Below are 27,227 nucleotides of genomic sequence, written 5' to 3'. Positions count from 1 at the left end.
GAACTAGCCAAGCTTGGCCAGGCTGCAGGGGTGGAGGCTAAAGACCGTGGGCTTTCAGTAGGATGGCCTGCATTTACCCTGGCCAGCTCCCCAGGGGCAGGCCTATGACTTGCCCTCTCTGGATCCCCCGGTATTTGTTTCAGTTGCCAGGAAGCACCCCTGGGGACCCAGTAGTCTGGCGAGGGGCTATGGCCCAGAACTGCATATCAGTGTCTACCACCCTGGCTAAAGGAAATGCTTGGTGACTCTCTGTGGTGGGGGTAGGGCATTGTGTGAGGCAGGTGAAGGGGCAGGAAGAAGGAGGGGAAGAATAGTCACTGCAGACTTCAGAACCACAGCTAAGACAGGATTCCCCCCTCCATGGGGAGTCTCCTGTGCAGGGTCCTTGCCTCATTGCATGCCTCACCCAGGTCCTGGTTTTGCTCCTGGGGTGTCTAGCCTGCCATAGACACAGAGAAACACAGGGAGGAACAGATTCTCAAGTGTCAGAAAGTCCCACAGGCACCGGGCTTGTGTGCCGAGCTCAGACGAGGGTCAGGACTGTCTTCAGCCTGTGTTGTCTTGGTTCCTCTGTGATTTTCAGTGGCAAGCACTGCCTATACCACTTAGGGAAGAGCGTGGCTTTTCCGGGTCTTGATTTACCCCTGTGGAGGGTATGAGACTGGGTGTCTTTTAGCTCTACTGTTCATTCAGGTTTGTAGCAGCACCCCAAGGTCTCAAAGCCCAGCCCAGTAGCCTCAGAGTGGACACTCAGTGAGGATCTTGCACAAGAGGTAACCAGAGTTTGGTTCAGACAGAGCTGCTTCCTCATAGAAGTCACTTGAGAGTTCAGTTTTGGGTGAAATTCTGTCTGCTTCCTCATAGAAGTCACTTGGGAGTTCAGTTTTGGGTAAAATTCTGTAACTGTGAGATCAGAGGGAAGACAGCACTGAGGCCCTTCTAACACAGACCTTTGGATGTTACTTTTGCAGTAGCCTATGATGTGACATTTTTTGCATCTGGCCTAGATGAAAAAAGGAAGGATGAAATTGTTTGCAGATATCAGCTGGGCTCCGGCAAAGTCTTTGGTAAGTAAATCCCTTGATACCTCCAAGTAAGAAATATGCCACAACACACTGCATTCCCTTCACCCAACAAAGCCTTCAAAGTTCTTACTGGCCTCTCACTGTAGACACTTTAATGATAGCAGCAAAATTGACAAGTGGAGGGGGGACTTGGCTGGAAGCCTGGTTAACTCTCCCTTCATATGGAAATCTGAAAATAATCAATCCCTTAGCATCTTTTTTTTTCTTTATTTTTTTTTATTGAAGTATAATTGCTTTACAGAATTTTGTTGTTTTCTATCAAACCTCAACATGAATCGGCCATAGGTATACATATACCCCTTCGCTTTTGAAGCTCCCTCCCATCTCCCTCCCCATCCCACCCCTCTAGGTTGATATAGAGCCCCTGTTTGAGTTTCCTGAGCCCTACAGCAAACTCGTTGGCTATCTATTTTGCATATGGTAATGTAAGTTTCCATGTTACTCTTTCCATACATCTCACCCTCTCCTCCCCTCTCCCTATGTCCATAAGTCTATTCTCTATGTCTGTTTCTCCACTGCTCCCCTGTAAATAAATTCATTTTTCTAGATTCTGTATATGTGTGTTAGAATACGATATTTATCTTTCTCTTTCTGGCTCACTTCACTCTGGTATAATAGGTTCTAGGTTCATCTACTTCATCAGAACTGACTCAAATGCCTTCCTTTTATGGCTGAGTAATATTCCATTGTGTATATGTACCACAACTTCTTTTTTTTTTTAGTGGATTCCATCCATGTTTTATTCTTCAACTAACCTGGCAGAGCTAAACCACAGCTGACTCAGATTGCATCCTAAGTATAATAACAATATTTTCAACATGAATAACTTCTTAGATAGTAACATGGGGGCATTATATTTGTCCTATTTCACACACTGTTTTAGTTTTGATTATTAGGCGAAGGAGGTAAAGCTAGACTAAAAGAAGTTATCCTAGGTGAATCATCATCAGTGTACTGAAGAAACTTCTTAAGACAGTACGATATCCTTTAAAGTGAATCATTTCCGTTCAGTTCAGTTCACTCAGTCGTGTCCGACTCTTTGTGACCCCATGAATCCCAGCATGCCAGGTCTCCCTGTCCATCTCCAACTCCCAGAGTTCACTCAGACTCACGTCCATTGAGTCGGTGATGCCATCCAGCCATCTCAACCTCTGTCGTCCCCTTCTCCTCCTGCCCTCAATCCCTCCCAGCATCAGGATCTTTTCAACTGAGTCAACTCTTCCCATGAGGTGGCCTAAATATTGGAGTTTCAGCTTTAGCATGGGTCCTTCCAATGAACACCCAGGACTGATCTCCTTCAGAATGGACTGGTTGGATCTCCTTGCAGTCCAAGGGATTCTCAAGAGTCTTCTCCAACACCACCGTTCAAAAGCATCAATTCTTTGGCACTCAGCTTTCTTCTTTTTTTTAAATATAAATTATTTAATAATAATTAAATAATATATAAATATTTATTATTATTTATTATTAATAAATATATAAATAATAATATAAATTATATAAATATAATATATATATTTTAAAATATAAATTATTTATTTTAATTGGAGGCTAATTACTTTACAATATTGTAATGGTTTTGCAATACATCAACAAGAATCCGCCACGGGTGTACAAGTGTTCCCCATCTGGAACCCTGCTCCCACCTCCTTCCCCATGCCATTCCTCTGGGTCATCCCAGTGCACCAGCCCCTAGCATCCTGTATCATGCATCAAACCTGGACTGGTGATTCATTTCATATATGATATCGTATATGTTTCAATGCCATTCTCCCAAATTATCCCACCCTCTCCCTCTCCCATGGAATCCAAAAGACTATTTTATACATGTGTGTCTCTTTTGCTGTCTCTCATACAGGGTTATCATTACCATCTTTCTAAATTCCATATATATATGTTCAGATCAGATCAGATCAGTAGCTCAGTCGTGTCCGACTGTTTGCGACCCCATGAATAGCAGCACGTCGGGCCTCCCTGTCCATCACCAACTCTCTGAGTTCACTCAGACTCACGTCCATCGAGTCAGTGATGCCATCCAGCCATCTCATCCTCTGTCGTCCCCTTCTCCTCCTGCCCCCAATCCCTCCCAGCATCAGAGTCTTTTCCAATGAGTCAACTCTTCGCATGAGGTGGCCAAAGTACTGGAGTTTCAGCTTTAGCATCATTCCTTCCAAAGAAATCCCAGGGCTGATCTCCTTCAGAATGGACTGGTTGGATCTCCTTTTAGTCCAAGGGACTCTCAAGAGTCTTCTCCAACACCACACTTCAAAAGCATCAATTCTTCAGCACTCAGCCTTCTTCACAGTCCAACTCTCACATCCATACATGACCACAGGAAAAACCATAGCCTTGACTAGACGAAATTTTGTTGGCAAAGTAATGTCTCTGCTTTTGAATATGCTATCTAGGTTGGTCATAACTTTCCTTCCAAGGAGTAAGCATCTTTTAATTTTATGGTTGCAGACACCATCTGTAGTGATTTTAGAGCCCAGAAAAATAAAGCCTGACACTGTTTCCACTGTTCCCCCATCTATTTCCCATGAAGTGATGGGACCAGATGCCATGATCTTAGTTTTCTGAATGTTGAGTTTTAAGCCAACTTTTTCACTCTCCACTTTCACTTTCATCAAGAGGCTGTTTAGTTCCTCTTCACTTTCTGCCATAAGGGTGCTGTCATCTGCATATCCGAGGTTATTGATACTTCTTCCGGCAATCTTGATTCCAGCTTGTGCTTCCTCCAGTCCAGCGTTTCTCATGATGTACTCTGCATAGAAGTTAAATAAACAGGGTGACAATATACAGCCTTGACGAACTCCTTTTCCTATTTGGAACCAGTCTGTTGTTCCATGTCCAGTTCTAACTGTTGCTTCCTGACCTACATACAAATTTCTCAAGAGGCAGATCAGGTGGTCTGGTATTCCCATCTCTTGAAGAATTTTCCAGTTTATTGTGATCCACACAGTCAAAGGCTTTGGCATAGTCAATAAAGCAGAAATAGATGCTTTTCTGGAACTCTCTTGCTTTTTCCATGATCCAGCAGATGTTGGCAATTGGATCTCTGGTTCCTCTGCCTTTTCTAAAACCAGCTTGAACATCAGGAAGTTCATGGTTCACATATTGCTGAAGCCTGGTTTGGAGAATTTTGAGCATTACTTAACTAGTGTGTAAGATGAGTGCAATTGTGTGGTAGTTTGATCACTCTTTGGTGTTGCCTTTCTTTGGGATTGGAATGAAAACTGACCTTTTCCAGTCCTGTGGCCACTGCTGAGTTTTCCAAATTTGCTGGCATATTGAGTGAAGCACTTTCACAGCATCATCTTTCAGGATTTGGAATAGCTCAACTGGAATTCCATTGCCTCCAATGGCTTTGTTGGTAGTGATGCTTTCTAAGGCCCACTTGACTTCACATTCCAGGATGTCTGGCTCTAGGTCAGTGATCACACCATCGTGATTATCTGGGTCGTGAAGATCTTTTTTGTATGGTTCTTCTGTGTATTCTTGCCATCTCTTCTTAATATCTTCTGCTTCTGTTAGGTCCATACCATTTCTGTCCTTTATCGAGCTCATCTTTGCATGAAATGTTCCTGTGGTATCTCTGATTTTCTTGAAGAGATCCCTAGTCTTTCCCATTCTGTTGTTTTCCTCTATTTCTTTGCATTGATCGCTGAAGAAGGCTTTCTTATCTCTTCTTGCTATTCTTTGGAACTCTGCATTCAGATGTTTATATCTTTCCTTTTCTCCTTTGCTTTTCGCTTCTCTTCTTTTCACAGCTATTTGTAAGGCCTCCCCAGACAGCCCTTTTGCTTTTTTGCATTTCTTTTCCATGGGGATGGTCTTGATCCCTGTCTCCTGTACAATGTCATGAACCTCATTCTATAGTTCATCAGGCACTTAGTATACTGTATTTATGTTTTTCTTTCTGGCTTACTTCACTCTGTATAATAGGCTCCAGTTTCATCCACCTCATTAGAACTAATTCAAATGTATTCTTTTTAATGGCTGAGTAATACTCCATTGTGTATATGTACCACAGCTTTCTTATCCATTCATCTGCTGATGGACATCTAGGTTGCTTCCATGTCCTGGCTATTATAAACAGTGCTGCGATGAACATTGGGGTACATGTGTCTCTTTCAATTCTGGTTTCCTCGGTGTGTATGTCCAGCAGTGGGATTGCTGGGTCGTATGGCAGTTCTATTTCCAGTTTTTTAAGGAATCTCCACACTGTTCTCCATAGTGGCTGTACTAGTTTTCATTCTACCAACAGTATAAGAGGGTTCCCTTTTCTCCAAACCCTCTCCAGCATTTATTGCTTGTAGACTTTTGGATAGCAGCCATTCTGACTGCGTGAAATGGTACCTCATTGTGTGATGTTGAGCATCTTTTCATGTGTTTGTTAGCCAGCTGTATGTCTTCTTTGGAGAAATGTCTATTTAGTTCTTTGGCCCATTTTTTGATTGGGTCGTTTATTTTTCTGGAATTGAGCTGCAGGAGTTGCTTGTTTATTTTTGAGATTAGTTCTTTGTCAGTTGCTTCATTTGCTATTATTTTCTCCCATTCTGAAGGCTGTCTTTTCACCCTGCTTCGAGTTTCCTTTGTTGTGCAGAAGCTTTTAATTTTAATTAGGTCCCATTTGTTTATTTTTGCTTTTATTTCCAATATTCTGGGAGGTGGGTCATAGACGATCCTGCTGTGATGTATGTCAGAGAGTGTTTTGCCTATGTTCTCCTCTAGGAGTTTAGTAGTTTCTGGTCTTAGGTTTAGATCTTTAATCCATTTTGAGTTTATTTTTGTGTATGGTGTTAGAAAGTGTTCTAGTTTCATTCTTTTACAGGTTGTTGACCAGTTTTCCCAGCACCACTTGTTAAAGAGATTGTCTTTTCTCCATTGCATATTCTTGCCTCCTTTGTCAAAGATAAGGTGTCCATAGGTGTGTGGATTTATCTCTGGGCTTTCTACTTTGTTCCATTGACCTATATTTCTGTCTTTGTGCCAGTAGCATACTGTCTTGATGACTGTGGCTTTGTAGTAGAGCCTGAAGTCAGGCAGGTTGATTCCTCCAGTTTCATTCTTCTTTCTCAAGATTGCTTTGGCTATTCGAGGTTTTTTGTATTTCCATGCAAATTGTAAAATTATTTGTTCTAGCTCTGTGAAAAATACTGTTGGTAGCTTGATAGGGATTGCATTGAATCTATAGATTGCTTTGGGTAGTATACTCATTTTCACTATATTGATTCTTCCGATCCATGAATACGGTATATTTCTCCATCTATTAGTGTCCTCTTTGATTTCTTTCACCAGTGTTTTATAGTTTTCTATATATAGGTCTTTAGTTTCTTTAGGTAGATATATTCCTAAGTATTTTATTCTTTTCATTGCAATGGTGAATGTAATTGTTTCCTTAATTTCTCTTTCTATTTTCTCATTATTAGTGTATAGGAATGCAAGGGATTTCTGTGTGTTGATTTTATATCCTGCAACTTTACTATAGTCATTGATTAGCTCTAGTAATTTTCTGGTGGAGTCTTTAGGGTTTTCTATGTAGAGGATCATGTCATCTGCAAAAAGTGAGAGTTTTACTTCTTCTTTTCCAATCTGGATTCCTTTTATTTCTTTTTCTGCTCTGATTGCTGTGGCCAAAAGTTCCAAAACTATGTTGAATAGTAGTGATGAAAGTGGGCACCCTTGTCCTGATAGTGATCATTTGATCATTATGTAGTGTCCTTCTTTGTCTCTTTTCACAGCCTTTGTTTTAAAGTCTATTTTATCTGATATGAGTATTGCTATTCCTGCTTTCTTTTGGTCTCTATTTGTGTGGAATATCTTACTCCAGCCCTTCACTTTCAGTCTGTATGTGTCCCTTGTTTTGAGGTGGGTCTCTTGTAGACCCACCCCAACATATATAGGGGTCTTGTTTTTGTACCCATTCAGCCAGTCTTTGTCTTTTGGTTGGGGCATTCAACCCATTTACGTTTAAGGTAATTATTGATAAGTATGATCCCATTGCCATTTACTTTATGGTTTGGGGCTCGAGTTTATACACCCTTTTTGTGTTTCCTGTCTAGAGAAGATCCTTTAGCATTTGTTGGAGAGCTGGTTTGGTGGTGCTAAATTCTCTCAGCTTTTGCTTGTCTGTAAAGCTTTTGATTATCATAAGCTTCATATTTGAATGAGATACTTGCTGGGTACAGTAATCTGGGCTGTAGGTTATTTTCTTTCATGACTTTAAGTATGTCCCGCCATTTCCTCCTGCCTGAAGAGTTTCTATTGAAAGATCAGCTGTTATCCTTATGGGAAACCTCTTGTGTGTTATTTGTTGTTTTTCCCTTGCTGCTTTTAATATTTGTTCTTTGTGTTTGATCTTTGTTAATTTGATTAATATGTGTCTTGGGGTGTTTTGCCTTGGGTTTATTCTGTTTGGGACTCTCTGGGTTTCTTGGGCTTGGGTGATTATTTCCTTCCCCATTTTAGGGAAGTTTTCAACTATTATATCAAGTATTTTCTCATGGTCTTTCTTTTTGTCTTCTTCTGGGACTTCTGTAATTCGAATGTTGGGGCCTTTAACATTGTTCTGGAGGTCTCTGAGATTGTCCTCATTTCTTTTAATTCGTCTTTCTTTTTTCCTCTCTGATTCACTTATTTCTACCATTCTATCTTCTACCTCACTAATCCTATCTTCTGCTTCCATTATTCTACTATTTGTTCCCTCCAGAGTGTTTTTGATCTCATTTTTTGCATTATTCATTATATATTGACTCATTTTTATTTCTTCTAGGTCCTTGTTAAACCTTTCTTGCATCTTCTCAGTCCTTGTCTCCAGGCTATTTTATCTGTGATTCCATTTTGTTTTCAAGATTTTGGATCATTTTCACTATCATTATTTGGAATTATTTATCAGATAGATTCCGTATCTCTTCCTCTTTTGTTTGGTTTGGTGGGCATTTATCCTGTTCCTTTACCTCCTGGGTATTCCTCTGTCTCTTCGTCTGTTTATATTGCTGTGTTTGGGATGGCCTTTCTGTATTCTGGCAATATGTGGAGTTCTCTTTATTGTGGAGTTTCCTCTCTGTGGGTGGGGTTGTATAGGTGGCTTGTCAAGGTTTCCTGGTTAGGGAAGCTTGTGTCACTGTTCCGATGGGTGGGGCTGGATTTCTTCTCTCTGGAGTGCAATGAAGTGTCCAGTAATGAGTTATAAGATGTCAATGGGTTTGGAGTGACTTTAGGCAGCCTGTATATTGAAGCTCAGGGCTATGTTCCTGTGTTGCCAGAGAATTTGTGTGATATGTCTTGCTCTGGAACTTGGCCCTTGGGTGGGGCTTGGTTTCAGTGTAGGTATGGAGGCATTTGATGAGCTCCTATTAATTAATGTTCCCTGGAGTCAGGAGTTCTCTGGTGTTCTCAGGATTTGGACTTAAACCTCCTGCTTCTGGCTTTCAGTCTTATTTTTACAGTAGCCTCAAGACTTCTCTGTCTATACAGCACCTTTGATAAAACATCTAGGTTAAAGATGAAAACTTTCTCCACAGTGAGGGACACCCAGAGAGGTTCACAGAGTTACATGAAGAAGAGAAGAGGGAGGAGGGAGATAGAGGTGACAGGATGAGATGAGGTGGAATCAAAAGAGGAGAGAGCAAGCTAGCCAGTAATCACATCCTTATGTGTGCTCCACAGTCTGGACCGCTCAGAGATGTTCACAGAGTTATACAGATAAGAGAAGAGGGAGGAAGGAGACAGAGGTGGCCAGGACAATAAAGGGGGAATCAAAAGGAGAGAGACATCCAGCCAGTAGTCAGTTCCCTAAGTGTTCTCCACAGTCCGGAACACACAAAGAGATTCAGAGTTGGGTAGAGAAGAGAAGGGGGAGGGGGCAAATAGAGGTGACCTGGTGGATAAAAAGGAGAGTCCAAAGAGGGAGAGAGCAGTCAAGCCAGTAATCTCGCTCCCAAGTAAAAATGGGTACTGAAGATTGGGTTCTTAAAGGTACAAAATTGATAACAAATACCAAAAAGCAAAGATTAAAATCTAGAGTAGAGGTTGGATTTTCAAAAATACAATATTAAAGAAAAGAAAAAGAAAAAAGTCACAAAAATTATAAAATATATATATATATGAAGTTTACTTTAAAAAATAGGGTCTCTTTTTTTTTTCCAAAGTAATAGTAGGTTATAAAAATGAAAATTAAAGGAGTATTAGAGGACTTAAAATTTTTTTTAATTAAAAAAAATAAAGAATGATAGTAAAAATAGTAAAAATATATCTAGGACTTTCTCTGGTATTGTTGTGGGCAGTGTGGGGTCAGTTCATTTTTGGCTAGTTCCTTGATCCAGTTTATATTTCTCAAGATCTGTAGGCCCCTTCTTATGTAGTTGGTACTAACTACAGGGTTTTAATCTATTGCATCTGTCACTTCCAAGGTGGTTCCCTCTGTTTTAGCTTCTTCTGTTTGCTGGTCTCTTCAGTGTCTGATTTCTGCCCTGACACAAAGGGGACGGTGGTGGACACTTTTTTAGGCTCACTTGTTCAGTCGTGCTGTGGGGAGGGAGGGACGCTGCAAACAAATAACACTGGCGTGTGCTCACAGTGTCTCAGGCACACTGGGCCTGCCCCCGCTCACAGCGTGTGTGCTTTCCCTGTCTACACTGCTTAGGCTCTAGGTTGCTCCACCGGGAACCATCCGAGGCCAGCCCTGGGTTGTATGCACTTCCCAGGTCTAAGCTGCTCAGGTTCAGGCACTCGGGTAGTCCTCAGAGGTGCAGACTCGGTTGGGCCTGCGTTTGTGCCCTTCCCAGGTCTGAGCAGCTCAGGTGATGAGATGTTTGGCGAGTGTGGTCACTGCGACTTATCACCTCCCTGTCCCTGCCGCTCAGTTTTCTGGGTGTACAACTGGCGCACCTTCTCAGGCGGATGTTGACCATCCAGAATCCCAAGAAGTCTCAGTTAGCAAAGAAGCCTGCTTGCAGTTTGGTAGATACTGCCTCTCTGCAGCAGCGATTGCCCCCTTCTGGCTCTGCCTGCCTGTCACCAGAGGGGGATGGTCTGTAGCCAGCTGGCTCTGTTCAGTCCTTTGTTGTGTGAGCGGGCCTGACGGTGTCTTAGGTTAGGGGTTTTCGCATAGCTCTAGTCAGTCCTTTGTTCTGTGCGTGGGCCTGGCAGTGTCTTAGGACTTTTCACGTTGTAGCTATCCCACAGTCTGGTTTGCTAGCCCAAGTTAGTTCCCTCAGATTGCCCTCGGGGCATTCAGGCCAGGTCCTTACTCTAAGCAATGCAGCCCGGGTCTCCCCACCCAGCCCCCGCCTGCTAGTGGCGGATGCAGGCGTCTGCGCTGCTTCTCCGCTGGGGGAGTTACAGTTGGGCACGTAATCTGTGGGTTTTAATTATTTATTTAGTTTCCCTCCCTGTTATGTTGCCCTCTGTGCTTCTAAGGTTCGCCACAGACTCGGCAGTGAGAGTGTTTCCTGGTGTTTGGAAACCTCTCTTTTTAAGACTCCCTTCCTGGGATGGAGCTCCATCCCTACCTCTTTTGTCTCTCTTTTTGTCTTTTATATTTTTCCCTATCTCCTTTAGAAGACAATGGGCTGCTTTTCTGGGTGCCTGATGTCCTCTGCCAGCATTCAGAAGTTGTTTGTGGAATTTACTCAGAGTTTAAAAAATGTTCTTTTGATGAATTTGTGGGGGAGAAAGTGGTCTCCCCGTCTTATTCTTCCGCCATCTTGGGACTGCCTCCACAACTTCTTTATCCATTCATCTGTCAATGGATATCTAGGTTGCTTCCATGTTCTAGCTATTGTATGTAGTGTTGCAATGATCAATGGAATACATGTGTCTTTTTCAACACTGGTTTCCTCAGGATATATGCCTAGGAGTGGGATTACTGGGTCATATGGTGGGTTTACTCCTAGTTTTTTATGGAATCTCCAAACCATCTTCCGTAGTGACTGTATCAATTTACATTCCCATCAACAGTGCAAGAGTGTTCCCTTTTCTCCACACCCTCTTCAGAATTTATTGTTTGTAGACTTTTTGATGAGGGCCATTCTGACTGGTTTGAGGTGATATCTCATTGTGGTTTTGATTTGCATTTCTCTAATAATGAGTGATGTTGAGCATCTTTTCATGTGTTTGTTAGCCATCTGTATGTCTTCTTTGGAGAAATGTCTGTTTAAGTCTTTTTCCCACTTTTTGATTGGGTTGTTTGTTTTTCTGGTATTGAGTTGTATAAGCTGCTTATATATTTTGTAAATTAATCCTTTGTCAGTTGTTTCATTAGCTATTATTTTCTCCCATTCTGAATTTTGTTTTTTCACCTTGCTTATAGTTTACTTTGCTGTGCAAAAACTTTTAAGTTTAATCAGGTTCCACTTGTTTACTTTTGTTTTTATTTCCATGACTCTAGTAGGTGGGTCATAGAGGATCTTGCTTTGATTTATGCCATCAAGTGTTCTGCCTATGTTTTCCTCTAAGAGTTTTATATGTAAGTTCTGGTCTTACATTTAGGTCTTTAATCCATTTTGAGTTTATCTTTATGTATCGTGTTACGAAGTGTTTTAATTTCATTCTTTTACATATAGCTGTCCAATTTTCCAGTACCATTCATTGAGGAGGCTGTCTTTGCCGCATTGTATACTCTTGCCTCGTTTGTCAAAAATAAGATACCCATAGGTGCATGGGTTTATTTCTGGGCTTTCTATCTTGTTCCATTGGTCTATATTTCTGCTTTTGTGCCAGTACCATACTGTCTTGATGACTGTAGCTTTGTAGCATAACCTGAAATCAGGAAGATTGATTCCTCCAGCTCCATTCTTCTTTCTCAAGACTGCTTTGGCTATTTGGGGTCTTTCGTGTTTCCATGTTAATTGTGAAATTTTTTGTTCTAGTTCTGTGAAAAATGCCATTGGTAATTTGATAGGAATTGCATTTAATCTGTAGATTGCATTTGGTAGTATAGTCATTTTCACAATATTAATTCTTCATACCCAGGAACCTGGAATGTCTCTCCACCTGTTTATGCACCTTTGATTTCTTTCATCAGTGTCTTATAATTTTCTGTGTATGGTTCTTTTGTTTCCTTAGGTAAATTTATTCCTAGATATTTTATTCTTTTTGTTGCAATGGTGAATGGGATTGATTCCTTAATTTCTCTTTCTGATTTTTCATTGTCAGTATATAGATATGCAAGTGATTTCTGTGTATTGATTTTGTATCCTGCAACTTTGCAAAATTCACTGATTAGCCCTAGTAATTTTCTGATACTATCTTTAGGGTTTTCTATGTACAGTATCATATCATCTGCAAACAGTGAGAGCTTTACTTCTTCTTTTCCGATCTGGATTCCTTTTATTTCTTTTTCTTCTCTGATTGCTGTAGCTAGGACTTCCAGAACTATGTTGAGTAATAGTGGTGAAAGTGGACACCCTTGTCTTGTTTCTGATCTTAGGGGGAATGCTTTCAATTTTTCACCACTTAGAATAATGTTCTTTAGCACCTTTTTTGAAAAGATAAACATTATTGATAATCCTTTGGCCATGCTCATTAAGAAAAAAAATAGACTTGAAATAAAAAAAGAAGTGAAAGAGAAAAAAATCACAACTGGTATCACAGAGATACAAAAAGTCACAAGGGAATACTACAATCAGTTATATGCCTACAAACTGAATGAAAAAGAAATGCGTAAATTCCTAGAAACTTATAATTTTCCAAGACTGAATCAGGAAGAAATATATAATCTGTACAGACTGACCACTAGTATTGAAATTGAATATGTAAAAAAAAAAAAAAAAAAAAACTCACAGCAAACAAAAGTCCAAAGAGAAATGGCTTTAGAGGGGATTTCTACTAAACTTATACAAAAGAACTAATACCTATCCTTATCAAGCTATTTCAAAATATTGAAGAGGAGGAAACACTCCCCAAATCATTGTTCAAAGCCACCATTACCCAGCTACCAAAGGAAAACAAAGGAAAACTTTTTCACTACAGAAAAAGAAATTACAGGCCACTATCTCTGATGAAAAAAGATGGAAAAAAGCTCAACAAGATATTAGTGAACTGAATTCAAAAATATATAAAAAGGGATAAAACACCTTAATGAAGTGGGATTTATTCCAGAGATGGGAAGAATGATTCAATATACACAAATCAATGAATATAATTCACCATACTAACAAAGAAAAGTTATAGACCATCTCAATAGACAAAGCATTTGACAAAACTAATATACATTCATGATTAAAAAAAAAACAACCTTATCAAAGGTGATACAGAAGGAGCACAGCTCAACTTAATGAAACCCATTCATGACAAACCCACAGCTGACATAATACTCAATAGTGAAAAGCTAAAAGCTTTTCTTTTAAAATCAGGAACAAGACAAAGTTGTCCATTCTCATCACTTCTATTGAACATATATTGGAAGGCCTAGAGACAGTAAGCATAAAAGAAAATAAAAGATGTTCAAATAGGAAGGAAAAAGTAAAACTCTCACTATTTGCAGATGTACAATACTATACACAGAAAGTAATAATAATAATAATAACTCCACTAATAAGACCATTAAAGACAGTAAATGAATTCAATAAAGTTTAGGAAATAAGATTAATATACAGAAATCTCTTACATTTCTATACACTAACAATAAACTATCAGAAAGAGAATTTAAGAAACTAATCCCATCTACAATTACATGAAAAAAAATAAAATACCTAACAATAAACTTAACCAAGGAGGTGAAAGTCATCCACTTAAAACCTATAAGATATTGATGAAGGAAAATGAAGAAAACACAAATGAAAAGAAAGGCCACGTTCATGGATTGGAAGAATTAATATTGTTAAGATGTCCGTATTACCCAAAACAATACACCAATTTAATGCAATTCCTAGGAAAAACTCTGTGACATTTTTCACAGAAATAGAATAAGAATAAATAAACAAACCCAGTTTGTTTCATCTATATGCTGGGCATATCATGAGAAATGCCAGGTGGATGAGTTACAAGCTGGAATCAAGAAAGGTGGGAGAAACATCCACAACCTTAGACATGAGGATGATACCACTCTCGTGGCAGAAGTGAAGAGGAACTTAACAGCCTCTTGATGACGGTGAAGGAGGAGAGTGAAAGAGCCAGCTTAAAACTAAATATATGTAAAAAACAAAACTAGGATCGTGGCGTCTGGCCCCACTACTTCATGGCAAATGTAGGGGGAAAAAAGTGAAAGTAGTGACAGATTTCCTCTTCTTGGGCTCTAAAATCACTGCAGATGGTGACTGTAGCCTTGAAATCAGAAGACGTTTGCTTCTTGGCAGGAAAGCGATGACAAACCTAGACAGTGTGTTGAAAAGCAGAGACATTACTCTGCTGACAAAGGTACGTACAGTCAAGGCTATGGTCTTCCCCAGTGGTCATGTATGGTTGTGAGAGTTGGACCATAAAGAAGGCAGAGAGCTGAAGAATTGATGCCTTCAAACTGTGGTGCTGGAGAGGACTCCTGGGAGTCCCTTGGACAGCAAGGAGATCAAACCAGTCAGTCTTAAGAGAAATCAATCTTGAATACTTGTTGGAAGGACTAATGCTGAAGCTGAAACTCCAGTATTTTGGTCATCTGATGCAAACAACTGACTCACTTCCCAGTGACTTTCCCAAGTCCCTGATGTTGAATAAGATTGAGCGCAGAAGGAGAAGAGGGCGTCAGAGGATGAGATGGCTAGATGATATCACCAATGCAATGGACATGAACTTGAGAAAACTTCGGGAGATGGTAAACAACAGAGAGGTCTGGCATGTTGCAGTCCATGGGGTTGCAAAGAGTCAGACATGACTGAGCAACTGAACAACAACAACAGAATAAATAATCTTAAAATGAATACAGAACCACACACATACAAAAAAAAAAAAAAAAAACCCACAAATAGTCAGAGCAATCTTGAAAAAGAACAAAACTAGGGATATCATGCTTCCGGTGTTCAGACAATAGCACAAAACTACAGTAATCAAAACAAAAATTGACACATAAATCATAGCATAGGGATCCGAATCCCAGAAATAAACACATGTACATATGGTCAATTGCTGCTGCTAAGTCACTTCAGTCGTGTCCGACTCTGTGCGACCCCATAGACAGCAGCCCACCAGGCTCCCCTGTCCCTGGGATTCTCCAGGCAAGAACACTGGAGTGGGATGCCATTTCCTTCTCCAATGCATGAAAGTGAAAAGTGAAAGTGAAGTCACTCAATCGTGTCCAACTCTTCACGACCCCATGGACTGCAGCCTACCAGGCTCCTCCATCCATGGGATTTTCTAGGCAAGAGTACTGGATTGGGTTGCCATTGCCTTCTCCTATGGTCAATTAATCTATGACAAAGGAGGTAAAAAAACAATATAATGGAGAAAAGACAGTCTCTTCAATATGTGATACTGAGAAAATTGGACACCAGCACATAAAAGAATGAGATTAGAACATTTCCTCACAATATATACCAAAAAATAAATAAAATTGCATTTAAACAAAAAGTGCCAGAGAGGATGTGGAGAAAAGGGACCCTCCTACACTTCAGTTCAGTCCCTCAGTCATGTCTGACTCTGCAACCCCATGAACCACAGCATGCCAGGCCTCCCTGTCCATCACCCACTCCTGGAGCCCACCCAAGCCCATGTCCATTGTGTCAGTGATGCCATCCAACCACCTCATCCTCTGTCGTCCCCTTCTCCTCCTGCCTTCAATCTTTCCCAGCATCAGGGTCTTTTCAAATGAGTCAGCTCTTCGCATCAGGTGGCCAAAGTATTGGAGTTTCAGCTTCAACATCAGTCCTTTCCATCAGGAAAGGTGGTCTGGTATTCCCATCTCTTTACGAATTTTCCAGGTTGTTGTGATCCACACCGTCAAAGGCTTTGGCATAGTCAATAAAGCAGAAATAGATGTTTTTCTGGAATTCTCTTGCTTTCTCTATGATCCAATGGATGTTGGCAATTTGATCTCTGGTTCCCCTGCCCTTCCTAAATCCAGCTTGAACATCTGCAAGTTCTCGGTTCACATACTGTTGAAGCCTTGCTCAGAGAATTTTGAGCATTACTTTACTAGCATGTGAGATAAGTGCAATTGTGCAGTAGTTTGAGCATTCTTCATCATTGTCTTTTTGGAACTGGAATGAAAGTTGACCTTTTCCAGTCCTGTGGCCACTACTGAGTTTTCCAAATTTCCTGAATACAGCACTTTCACAGCATCATATTTTAGGACTTGAAATAGCTCAGCTGGAATTCCATCACCTCCACTAGCTTTATTCGTAGTGATCCTTCCTAAGGCCCACTTGACTTCAGACTTCAGGATGTCTGGCTCTAGGTGAGTGGTCACACCATCATTGTTATCTGGGTTATTAAGATCTTCTTTGTACAGTTCTTCTGTGTATTCTTGCCACCTTTTCTTAATATCTTCTGCTTCTGTTAGGTCCATACCATTTCTGTCCTTTATTTTGCCCATCTTTGCATGAATTGTTCCGTCGGTATCTCTAATTTTCTTGAAGAGATCTCTAGTCTTTCCCATTGTATTGTTTTCCTCTATTTCTTTGCATTGATCACTGAGGAAGGCTTTCTTATCTCTCCTTACTATTCTTTGGAACTCTGCATTCAGATGGCTATATCTTTTCCTTTCTCCTTTGCCTTTTACTTCTCTTCTTTTCTCAGCTATTTGTAAGGCATCCTCAGACAACAATTTTCCCTTTTTTGCATTTCTTTTTCTTGGGGATGGTCTTGATCCCTGCCTCCCATACAATGTCACAAACCTCTGTCCATAGTTCTTCAGGCACTCTGTCTATCAGATCTAATCCCTTGAATCTATTTGTCACTTTCACTGTATAATCATAAGGGGTTTGATTTAGGTCATGTCAGGATGGTCTAGTGTTTTTCCTTACTTTCTTCAATTTATGTCTGAATTTTGAAATAGGGAGTTCATGATCTGAGCCACAGTCAGCTTCTGATCTTGTTTTTGCTGACTGTATAGAGCTTCTCCATCTTTGACTGCAAAGAATATAATCAATCTGATTTTGGTATTACCATCTGGTGATGTCCATGTGTAGAGTTGTCTCTTGTGTTGTTGGAAGAGGATGTTTTCTATGACCAGTGCATTCTCTTGGCAAAACTCTGTTAGCCTTTGCCCTGTGTTAGCCTTTGCCTTTGTACAATTCATTTGGTACTCCAAGGCCAAACTTGCCTGTTACTCCAGCTATCTCTTGACTTCCTACTTTTGCATTCCTGTCCCCTATGAAAAGGACATTTTGTGTGTGTGTGTGTGTTAGTTCTAGAAGTTCTTGTAGGTCTTCATAGAACTGTTCAATTTCAGCTTCTTCAGCATTAGTGTTTGGGGCATAGACTTGAATTACTGTGATATTGAATGGTTTGCCTTGGAAACGAAAAGAGATCATTCTGTCATTTTTAAGATTGCACCCAAGTACTGCATTTTAGACTCTTGTTTGACTGTGAGGGCTACTCCATTTCTTCTAAGGGATTCTTGACCACAGTAGTAGATATAATGGTCATCTGAATTAAATTCACCCATTCCAGCCCATTTTAGTTCACTGATTCCTAAAATGTCAGTTGTTCATTCTTGCCATCTCCTGTTTGACCACTTCCAGTTTACCTTGATTCATAGACCTAACATTCCAGGTTTCTATGAAATATTGTTCTTTACAGGATTGGACTTTATTTCCATCACTAGTCACATCTACAACTGGGCATTGTTTTTGCTTTGGCTCCATCCCTTCATTTTTTTCTGGAGTTATTTCTTCACTCTTCTCCAATAACATATTGGGCACCGACTGACCTGGGGACTTCATCTTTCAGTGTCCAGTCTTTTCATACTGTTCATGTCTCAAGGCAAGAACACTGAAGTGGTTTGCCATTCCCTCTGGACCACGTTTTGTCAAAACTCTCCACCATATCCTATCTGTCTTGGGTGGCCCTACACAGCATGGGTCCTAGTTTCATTGAGTTAGACAAGGCTGTGGTCCATGTGATCAGTTTGGTTAGTTTTCTGTGATTGTGGTTTTCATTCTGTCTGCCTTCTGATGAGTAAGGATAAGAGGCTTATGGAATTATCAACCCCAGCCAATTGCATTTTGCCAATACTTTCACTGTTGATTTATTGTTGTTCAGTCGCTAAGTCCTGTCTTACTCCTTGCAACCCCTTGGACTGCAGCATACCAGGCTTCCCTGGCCTTCACTATCTCCCAGAATTTGGTCAAACCCATGTCCATTGAGTTGGTGATGCCATCCAACCATCTCATTCTCTTTTGCCCTCTTCTCCTCTTACCCTTAATCTTTCCTAAGCACCAGGGTCTTTTCCAATGAGGCAGCACTTTACATCACGTGACCAAAGTATTGGCGCTTCAGTTTCAGCATCAGTCCTTCCAATGAACATTCAGGGTTGATTTCCTTTAGCATTGACTGGTTTGATCTCCTTACAGTCCAAGGGACACTCAAGAGTCTTCTCCAGCACCACAATTCAAAAGGATCAGTTTTTCAGCACTCAGCCTTCTTTATGGTCCAATTGTCACATCCATGCATAACTAATGGAAAAGCCATAGCTTTTACTATACTCAAATTTGTTGGCAAAGTGATGCCTCTGCTTTTTAATATGCTGTCTAGGTTTGTCACAGTTTTTCTTCCAAGGTGCAAGCATCTTTTAATTTTGTGGCTATAGTCACTGCCTGCAGTGATTTTGGAGCCAAGAAAATAAAATCTGTCACTGTTTCCACTTTCCCTACATCTATTTGCCTTAAAACAATGAGAGTGGGTGCCATGATCTTAGTTTTTTGAATGTTGAGTTTTAAGCCAGTTTTTTCATGCTCCTCTTTCACCCTAATTAAGAGGCTCTTTAGTTCCTCTTCAGTTTCTGCAATAAGGGTGATGTCATCTGCATATCTGAGGTTGTTATTTCTCCTAGCAATCTTGGCTCCAGCCTGTGATTCATACAGCCTGACATTTGTCATGATGGACTCTGCATATAATTAAATAAGCAGGGTAGCAATATACAGCCTTAATGTACTCCTTTTCCAATTTTGAACCAGTCCATTGTTCCATGTTCAATTCTAATTGTTGTTTCTTAACCTGGATACAAGTTTCTCAGAAGACAGGTAACACGGTCTAGTATTCCCATCTCTTTAAGAATTTTCCAGTTTGTTGTGATGCAGTCAAAGGTTTTAGCATAGTCAATGGAGCAGAAGTAGATGTTCTTCTGGAATTCCCTTGCTTTTCTATGATCCAATGGATGTTGGCAATTTGATCTCTGATTCCTCTGCCTTTTCTAAATCCAGCTTGTACATGTAGAAGTTCTCTGTTCACATACCGCTGATGCCTAGATTGAAGGATTTTAGCATTACCTTGCTAGCATGTGAAATGAATACAATTGCACTGTAGTTTGAACATTCATTGGCATTGCCTTTTTTTGGTATTGGAATGAAAACTGACCTTTTTCAGTCCTATGGCCACTGCTGAGTTTTCCAAATTTGCTGACATATTGAGTGCAGCATTTTAACAGCATTACCTTATAGGGTTTTAAATAGCTCAGTGGATTTCTATCACCTCCATTAGCTTTGTTCACAGTAATGCTTCCTAAGGCCCACTTGACTTCACACTCCAAGATGTCTGACTCTAGGTGAGTGGCCACACCATCGTGGTTATCTGGGCCATTAAGATCTCTTTTGCACAGTTCTTCTGTGTATTCTTGCCATCTCTTCTTGCTCTGCTTCTGTTAGGTCCTTGCCATTTCTATCCTTTATTGAGCCCATCTTTGCATGAAATGTTCCTTTGGTATCTCTAATTTCCTTGAAGAGATCTCTCGTCTTTTCCATTCTCTTGTTTTCCTCTATTTCACTTCTTCATTGATCACTGAGGAAGGCTTTCTTTATCTCTTTTTGCTATTCTTTGGAACTCTGCATTCAGATGGGTATATCTTTTCTTTTCTCTTCTCTTATTTTCTCAGCTATTTGTAAGGCCTCCTCAGACAGCCACTTTGCCTTCTGCATTACTTTATCTTAGGGATGGTTTTGGCCACCAACTCCTGTACAATGTTATGAACTTCTGTCCTTAGTTCTTTGAGCATTCTGTCTACCACATATAATCCCTTAAATCTATTCGTCACCTCTGCTGTATGCTGCTGCTGCTGCTAAGTTGCATCAGTCGTGTCCGACTCTATGCAACCCCATAGACAGCAGCCCACCAGGCTCCCCCATCCCTGGGATTCTCCAGGCAAGAACACTGGAGTGGGTTGCCATTGCCTTCTCCAATGCATGAAAGTGAAAAGTGAAAGTGAAGTCGCTCAGTCGTGTCCGACTCGTAGCGACCCCATGGACTGCAGCCCACCAGGCTCCTCCGTCCATGGGACTTTCCAGGCAAGAGTACTGAAGTGGGGTGCCATTGCCTTCTCCAACCTCTACTGTATAATCATACGCAATTTGATTTAGGTCATACCTGAATGGTCTAGTGGTTTTCCCTACTTTCTTCAATTTAAGCCTGAATTCTGCAATAAAGAGCTCATGATATGAGCCACAGTCAGCTCCAGCTTTTTTTGTTTGTTTGTTTTCTGACTATATAGAGCTTCTCCATCTTTGGATGCAAAGAATATAATCAATCTGATTTCGGTACTCACCATCTGGTGATATCCATTTATAGAGTAGTCTCTAGTGTTTTTGGAAGAGGGTGTTTGCTATGATCAGTGTGTTCTCCTGGCAAAACTCTGTTAGCCTTTGCTATGCTTCATTTTGTACTCTAAAACCAAACTTGCCTGTTATTCCAGGTATCTCTTGACTTCCCAATCCCCTATGATGAAAAGGACATCTTTTTTTTTTTTTTTGGTGTTAGTTCTAGAAGGTCTTATAGGTCTTCAGGCAACCATTCAACTTCAGCTTCTTTGGCATTAGCGTTTGGGGAATAGACTTGGATTACTGTGATTTTAAATGGTTTGCCTCAAAAATGAACCAAGATCATTCTGTTGTGTATGAGACTGCATCCAATAACTGCATTTCAGACTTTTGTTGACTATGAGGGCTACTCCATTTCTTCTGAGGAATTCTTGTCCACAGGAGTAGATACAATGGTCATCCGAATCATTATTGAGAAGCAAATCCTAAATATCCCTTCATGTCCTGTTTCTCCTAAAAGGAACCTGTGTCTCTAAAAGACAGGAGAGGTCACTTCCTCCTCAGCAGCTGTGCCTTTCCCTCCTTCCCTTATACCTTCCCGTGCTTATTGATGTCACAGTACTTTTCTCTCTTTTTGTTCACTGTTTCTTACTTTACTGTCTGTCCCTCTCTCCAGTCCCACAGATGTCAGGCCCTTGAGAGCAGGGCCTCTGTCTGCTTTCTTTACACTAAAAATCAAGGCCCTTTACAACAACTTTATAGGATACAACCCTCAAAAACTGTGAATCACAGTATTGTACATTGGTAACCTATATTGTATATCAAGTGATCGTAAATAAATAAATAAGTGAAAACATAAAACCTAAATATCAGAGCTCTACATAGTGTCTGGTACATGGTACCAGAAGAAAGAGAAGAAAAGTTGCTTCTTCCCAAGTGTTAGTTAGCTCCGCTTCCAACAGCAAACAGAATGGGAAGGACAGATAAGTGAACATGTCTGCTGACTTTCTTCTCGTGTGGTTTTCTTTTAGATGAAAAGCCCATCTCTATGAATCAAGGAAAGTTAATTTGCCCAGGACATATATTTGACAAGGCTGGACAGTAAGTATTTAGGGTTGGGAGGCCATTTGGGCCAAGAATGTAGGAAGTCACCTCTGCTGGGCAACACATGTCTTTCTCAGGACAGCCCAGGTCACCCTCTGCACCTGGCCTGGTTGGTGGTCCCTCGAGGAGCTCAGAGACCCACTCAGGTTCTGCTGAGGGCAGGATTTGGAAGATATGCAACCAGGGATGGTAACTTTGCTCCAGGCAGCTTTTCCAAGGGACTCCAACATACTCTGTACATACAGAGGAGTCAGGATGGTGACACAGTACAGCTATTCCTGGTCACTTAGTTCATGGCCAGGAATACATCTGACCCCATTCAGGACTCCTCATTGTCTGATAACCTTCATTGCAGAGGCCAATCTCATGGTGCTTGGGGATAAACTCCCCTTAACCCTACAGACAGCTCTCCAGTAACCCTGATTGGCTGATGTTCAAAGTTATTACCATGAGAAGAACTGTGGGCTATGGACTGAGCCAAAAAAACTGTCTCTTTGACCTGGTGGTTACCCTCTGCCTTTCTGTGCTTTAGGGAGGTTTTCATTGATTACAGCCTGAACAATGGTGTCAGCTTTATAGGCGAAGACTTGAAAATTGTCAGCAAGGATTGTGTGAATGACAGGGTGGGACTGCGGGAACCTCAGTGGACTGCAGCTTGGGAAGAAGAAACAGAAGATGCAGGCGCATCCTGGGAAGAAGAGGTGAGGGGAGAAAATTCCTCAAGAAAGGCCTAGCAAGTAGCTAATGAGACAAGCATCTCTGGCAGCACCTCACTGCCAGATAGGTGCCCTTATCCCTTTACCAGATTTGCAAAATTCACTGTAAACTCTTCTATAAGGGCACCGAGGTTGTAGGCATCTGTTCAGGCCTTGCAGATACTCTGCTCTCTGTGAACCATGTCATTGAAGGCCCTTTAAAGGGACCAATTCCAGCTCTAAGCAGACTCCAGAAACAGTGCTGAGGCTCTGTGTGCCCTGAACCCACCATGCCACCTCCCCTAACCCAGGGCTTGTGGTGGGGAGCTCAAGGCTACAGCCTGGATTCCAGCTGAGGTGAGTTGGAGAGGATGGGATACTGTGTACTAGGAAAACAGGGTCCAGGTGCTCTGAGACCCCTTGGCTCAAATCAAGGTGCAAGGCTCAAGGATCTGGAGGGTGGGAGAGCTGTGGCCATGTCCACTCAGCGTGTGTCTTCACTGCATTGCCACAGCAGCAGACAGGGCTCTGAACCCATTCATGACCATCATAGCCCCCAGCCTCCCAAGACTGTTTGGAGAACACTGGTGGTCACTTTGCAGAGGTCGTCAGCCTCCCTTCTGCTTCTCCTCCTTTCTCATGCTCTTCCACTGCCCCTCTCTGCTAACCAGCTCTGCCCTCTGCCCTCTGTTCCTGGGGAGTTTGCAGGACTGTGGGGAGGGCAGGGCTCAGCTCAGGAAGAGGAAACTGGAAACAAAGTGCTGCTCCCAGGGGTCTGCTTTTCCCAGCTCTGAAACATCCAGGCTGCTTAACCTTGAGCAGCCCGACTTGGGCAACAGAGCCTGTCAGCCTGGAGTGAGTTTTCTCTGGGAGGAGGGATGCCTATGCTTAATGCCACTGCCCCTGTGTCCAGTCCTAGCTGGTGTGGGTTCTTGTAGTGTGACAGTCCTCGTCTGTCTCCCCTGCACCCTGCATATCCTCCTGTTGATCTGAGACTGAACCTCCACTTTTCCCACTAGAGTCTTTCCACCTGACAGCTGTTTGTCCATAGGTGCATTGAGAAGAGAACTCTGAAGCTGCCTGTGGCTCTGGGCCCAACACAGGGTCACCCTCAGCTTGAATGGGCCTCTCCTTTCAGCCTCCCTGTTTCCTGGGCATAGGCTCTCTCTGCACCCTTCCCTTCTGCTTCCCTCCAACATAGCCATTGATGTGGGGAAGAGCTGGGCAGTGCAGGCCCATGTATGCAGCACATGCACCCTTAGTTAAGAACAAGAGTACAGAGCTCATTCTCTAAGCCCCCATGCGGACATGTCCTATACTGGACTATAACCTCTGTCTAACATGCTCAAGTACGCACTTACTGCTGCTGCTGACGCTAAGTCGCTTCAGTCATGTCTGACTCTGTGTGACTCCATAGACAGCAGCCCACCAGGCTCCCCCATCCCTGGGATTCTCCAGGCAAGAACACTGGAGTGGGTTGCCATTTCCTCCTCCAGTGCATGAAAGTGAAAAGTCAAAGTGAAATCGCTCAGTCGTGTCTGACTCCTAGCGACCCCATGGACTGCAGCCTACCAGGCTCCTCCATCCATGGGATTTTCCAGGCAAGAGTACTGGAGTGGGGTGCCATCGCCTTCTCCTACCCACTTACTTCCTCACCACAATGTGAGACCGAGGCTGTAAGACAGGGAGTAGCTTTGCCTGAGGTTGCAAAGCTGAGAAATGGGGGAGAGAGGCTATGGCAAGGTGAGTTGGGTGTCCTATCTTGGCTATTGCACCCCCACTCTCAGGGGCCCTGCAACCTCCCTCTTACTCATCTGTGTATTGTAGTTTGTTGTGGTCCTCACAAAATCCAAGTGCTCTCAGCCAAAGCAGGTAGTGAGGGCTGGACTGTTACTCCTTGGAGGACTGGGCTTCCTTAACAGGGCTCTGGGGAGAGCCTCTGAGCAGGGCCAGTGGTAGGGTATTTAGCCAAGGGCTGCACAGTGGCTCTCTGGGTACCAGCCATGATCTCGTAGCCCCACTCTGGTCCCTGTAGATGAGGCAACCTGAGGAGAAGGGGAATTGTGGGGTCTAGTGTGGGAAGTGCATTTTGGGTACATGGGAATAAGTCACCCAAGTCAACCCCTGGTCTTTGGCATGTGTGCTCTCTACAGTATGAGCCTACAGAGCCTACAACTGTCCCAACAACTACCACAACAACCACAAAGCCTACCACTGTCACAACGAGCACGACGACCACAACTACAATGCCTACCACAGTCATGACAACAACACAGACAACCACCACAACACCTACCACAGTCAGGACAACAACAACAGAGAAGACCACAACACCTACCACAGTCCAGACAACAACAACAACAACAACACGGAAGACCACAACGCCTACCACAGTCAGGACAACAACAACAACAACACGGAGGACCACAACACCTACCACAGTCAAGACAACAACAACAACACGGAAGACCACAACGCCTACCACAGTCAAGACAACAACAACAACAACAACACGGAAGACCACAACGCCTACCACAGTCAAGACAACAACAACAACAACAACACGGAAGACCACAACGCCTACCACAGTCAAGACAACAACAACAACAACAACACGGAGGACCACAACACCTACCACAGTCAGAACAACAACAACAACAACACGGAAGACCACAACGCCTACCACAGTCAAGACAACAACAACAACAACAACACGGAAGACCACAACGCCCACCACAGTCAGGACAACAACAACAACAACACGGAGGACTACAACACCTACCACAGTCAGAACAACAACAACAACAACACGGAGGACCACAACACCTACCACAGTCAGGACAACAACAACACGGAGGACCACAACACCTACCACAGTCAGAACAACAACAACAACAACAACACGGAGGACCACAACGCCTACCACAGTCAAGACAACAACAACAACAACAACAAGGAGGACCACAACACCTACCACAGTCAGGACAACAATAACATGGAGGCCAATAAGGCCTTTCACTGTCAGGACGACAACATGGAGGCCCATAACGCCTTTCACCATCAGGACAACAGCAACATGGAGGCCCATAACGCCTTTCACCATCAGGACAACAGCAACATGGAGGCCCATAAGGCCTTTCACCATCAGGACAACAGCAACATGGAGGCCCATAAGGCCTTTCACCATCAGGACAACAGCAACATGGAGGCCCATAACGCCTTTCACCATCAGGACAACAGCAACATGGAGGCCCATAAGGCCTTTCACCATCAGGACAACATCATGGAAGCCCATAAGGCCTATCACAGTCTGGACAACAACAACGTGGAGGCCCATAACACCTTTCACCATCAGGACAACAACAACAACATGGAGGCCCATAATGCCTTTCACCATCAGGACAACAACAGCATGGAGGCCCATAAGGCCTTTCACAGTCAGGACGACAACAACAACACAGAGGACCACAACGCCTACCACCGTCAAAACAACAACAACAACAAGAAAAACAACAACAACAACAAGAAAAACAACAACAACAACAACACGGAGGACCACAACACCTACCACAGTCAGGACAACAACAACAACAACAACACGGAGGACCACAACGTCTACCACAGTCAGAACAACAACAACAACAACAACACGGAGGACCACAACGCCTACCACAGTCAGAACAACAACAACAACAACACGGAGGACCACAACACCTACCACAGTCAGAACAACAACAACAACAAGGAGGACCACAACGCCTACCACAGTCAAGACAACAACAACAACAAGAACAACAACAACAACAACAAGGAGGACCACAACGCCTACCACAGTCAGAACAACAACAACAACAACGAGGACCACAACGCCTACCACAGTCAGGACAACAACAACAACAACAAGGAAAACAACAACAACAACAAGAAAAACAACAACAAGGAGGACCACAACGCCTACCACAGTCAGAACAACAACAACAACAAGGAGGACCACAACGCCTACCACAGTCAGAACAACAACAACAACAAGGAGGACCACAACGCCTACCACAGTCAGAACAACAACAACAACAAGGAGGACCACAACGCCTACCACAGTCAGAACAACAACAACAACAAGGAGGACCACAACGCCTACCACAGTCAGGACAACAACAACAAAGCAAACAACCAGAACAACAACAAGGCCTACCACAGTTAGGACAACAACAACAATAACAACAAGGAAAACAACAACAAGGACAACAAGGATTACCACAACGCCTACCACTGTGAGGACAAGCAGGACAACGACGACAACAGTGATGACAACAGTGACAACAGTAGCCACAACAACGACCACAACAACCACAACGATGACAGTGACGACAATCCCTACCACTTGCACAAAGACAACAACCTCTGTGACTACAGTTGTCACCCAGATACCGGTTCCCAGCAGTCCTTTCTTGTATGCTACATTCATCCCCTCACTGATCGTGATCCCATTGGTGCTTATCTGTATCTGCTGCTACAAGACGGTGAGTGACCCCTACCTGAACAGCCCCTGTCCAGCCCTCCCCAAGCCCCTGAGAAAACAGACACATGCCTGCCCCATGATGCTGCTCTTTGGCAGGGTCCCATCAGCTCTGAGGCCCTCACACCAGCAAACAAGGTACAGACTCTGTCTTTCCATATCTGGGCATAGACACAGCCTGGGCATCTAGGGGGCTGCCTGC

The 27,227-nt window shown here is 42.6% G+C and overlaps 2 protein-coding genes across 2 annotated transcripts in view; both read left to right on the top strand.

Moving 5' to 3' along the window:
* LOC139180340 (anthrax toxin receptor-like) overlaps positions 1 to 23,141 on the top strand; it is a 37,492-nt gene extending 14,351 nt beyond the window's left edge. The window contains exons 10-12 of the mRNA XM_070781813.1: positions 972 to 1,067; positions 21,742 to 21,811; positions 22,347 to 23,141. Coding sequence (XP_070637914.1) covers positions 972 to 1,067; positions 21,742 to 21,811; positions 22,347 to 22,548 — 368 coding nt within the window. The 3' untranslated portion in view covers positions 22,549 to 23,141. The remainder of the gene's footprint in view (positions 1 to 971; positions 1,068 to 21,741; positions 21,812 to 22,346) is intronic.
* A 1,103-nt stretch (positions 23,142 to 24,244) lies between these two features.
* On the top strand, positions 24,245 to 27,037 carry LOC139180384 (homeobox protein 2-like). Its single transcript, XM_070782046.1, has 3 exons — positions 24,245 to 24,252; positions 24,676 to 26,671; positions 26,735 to 27,037. The coding sequence occupies exons 1-3, from the start codon at positions 24,245 to 24,247 to the stop codon at positions 27,035 to 27,037; spliced, it is 2,307 nt and encodes a 768-aa protein (XP_070638147.1).
* The last annotated feature ends 190 nt before the right edge of the window (positions 27,038 to 27,227 follow it).

Source organism: Bos indicus, chromosome 28 (assembly GCF_029378745.1).
Source record: "Bos indicus isolate NIAB-ARS_2022 breed Sahiwal x Tharparkar chromosome 28, NIAB-ARS_B.indTharparkar_mat_pri_1.0, whole genome shotgun sequence".
Taxonomy (NCBI): Eukaryota; Metazoa; Chordata; class Mammalia; order Artiodactyla; family Bovidae; genus Bos; species Bos indicus.
This window is presented reverse-complemented; position numbering and strand designations above follow the sequence as displayed.

Bases quoted from the DNA above. Each gene is read 5' to 3' on its own strand.
- LOC139180384 (XM_070782046.1), top strand. The intron at 26,672-26,734 runs GCAAACAACCAG...AATAACAACAAG, and splicing joins GTCAGGACAACAACAACAAA to GAAAACAACAACAAGGACAA.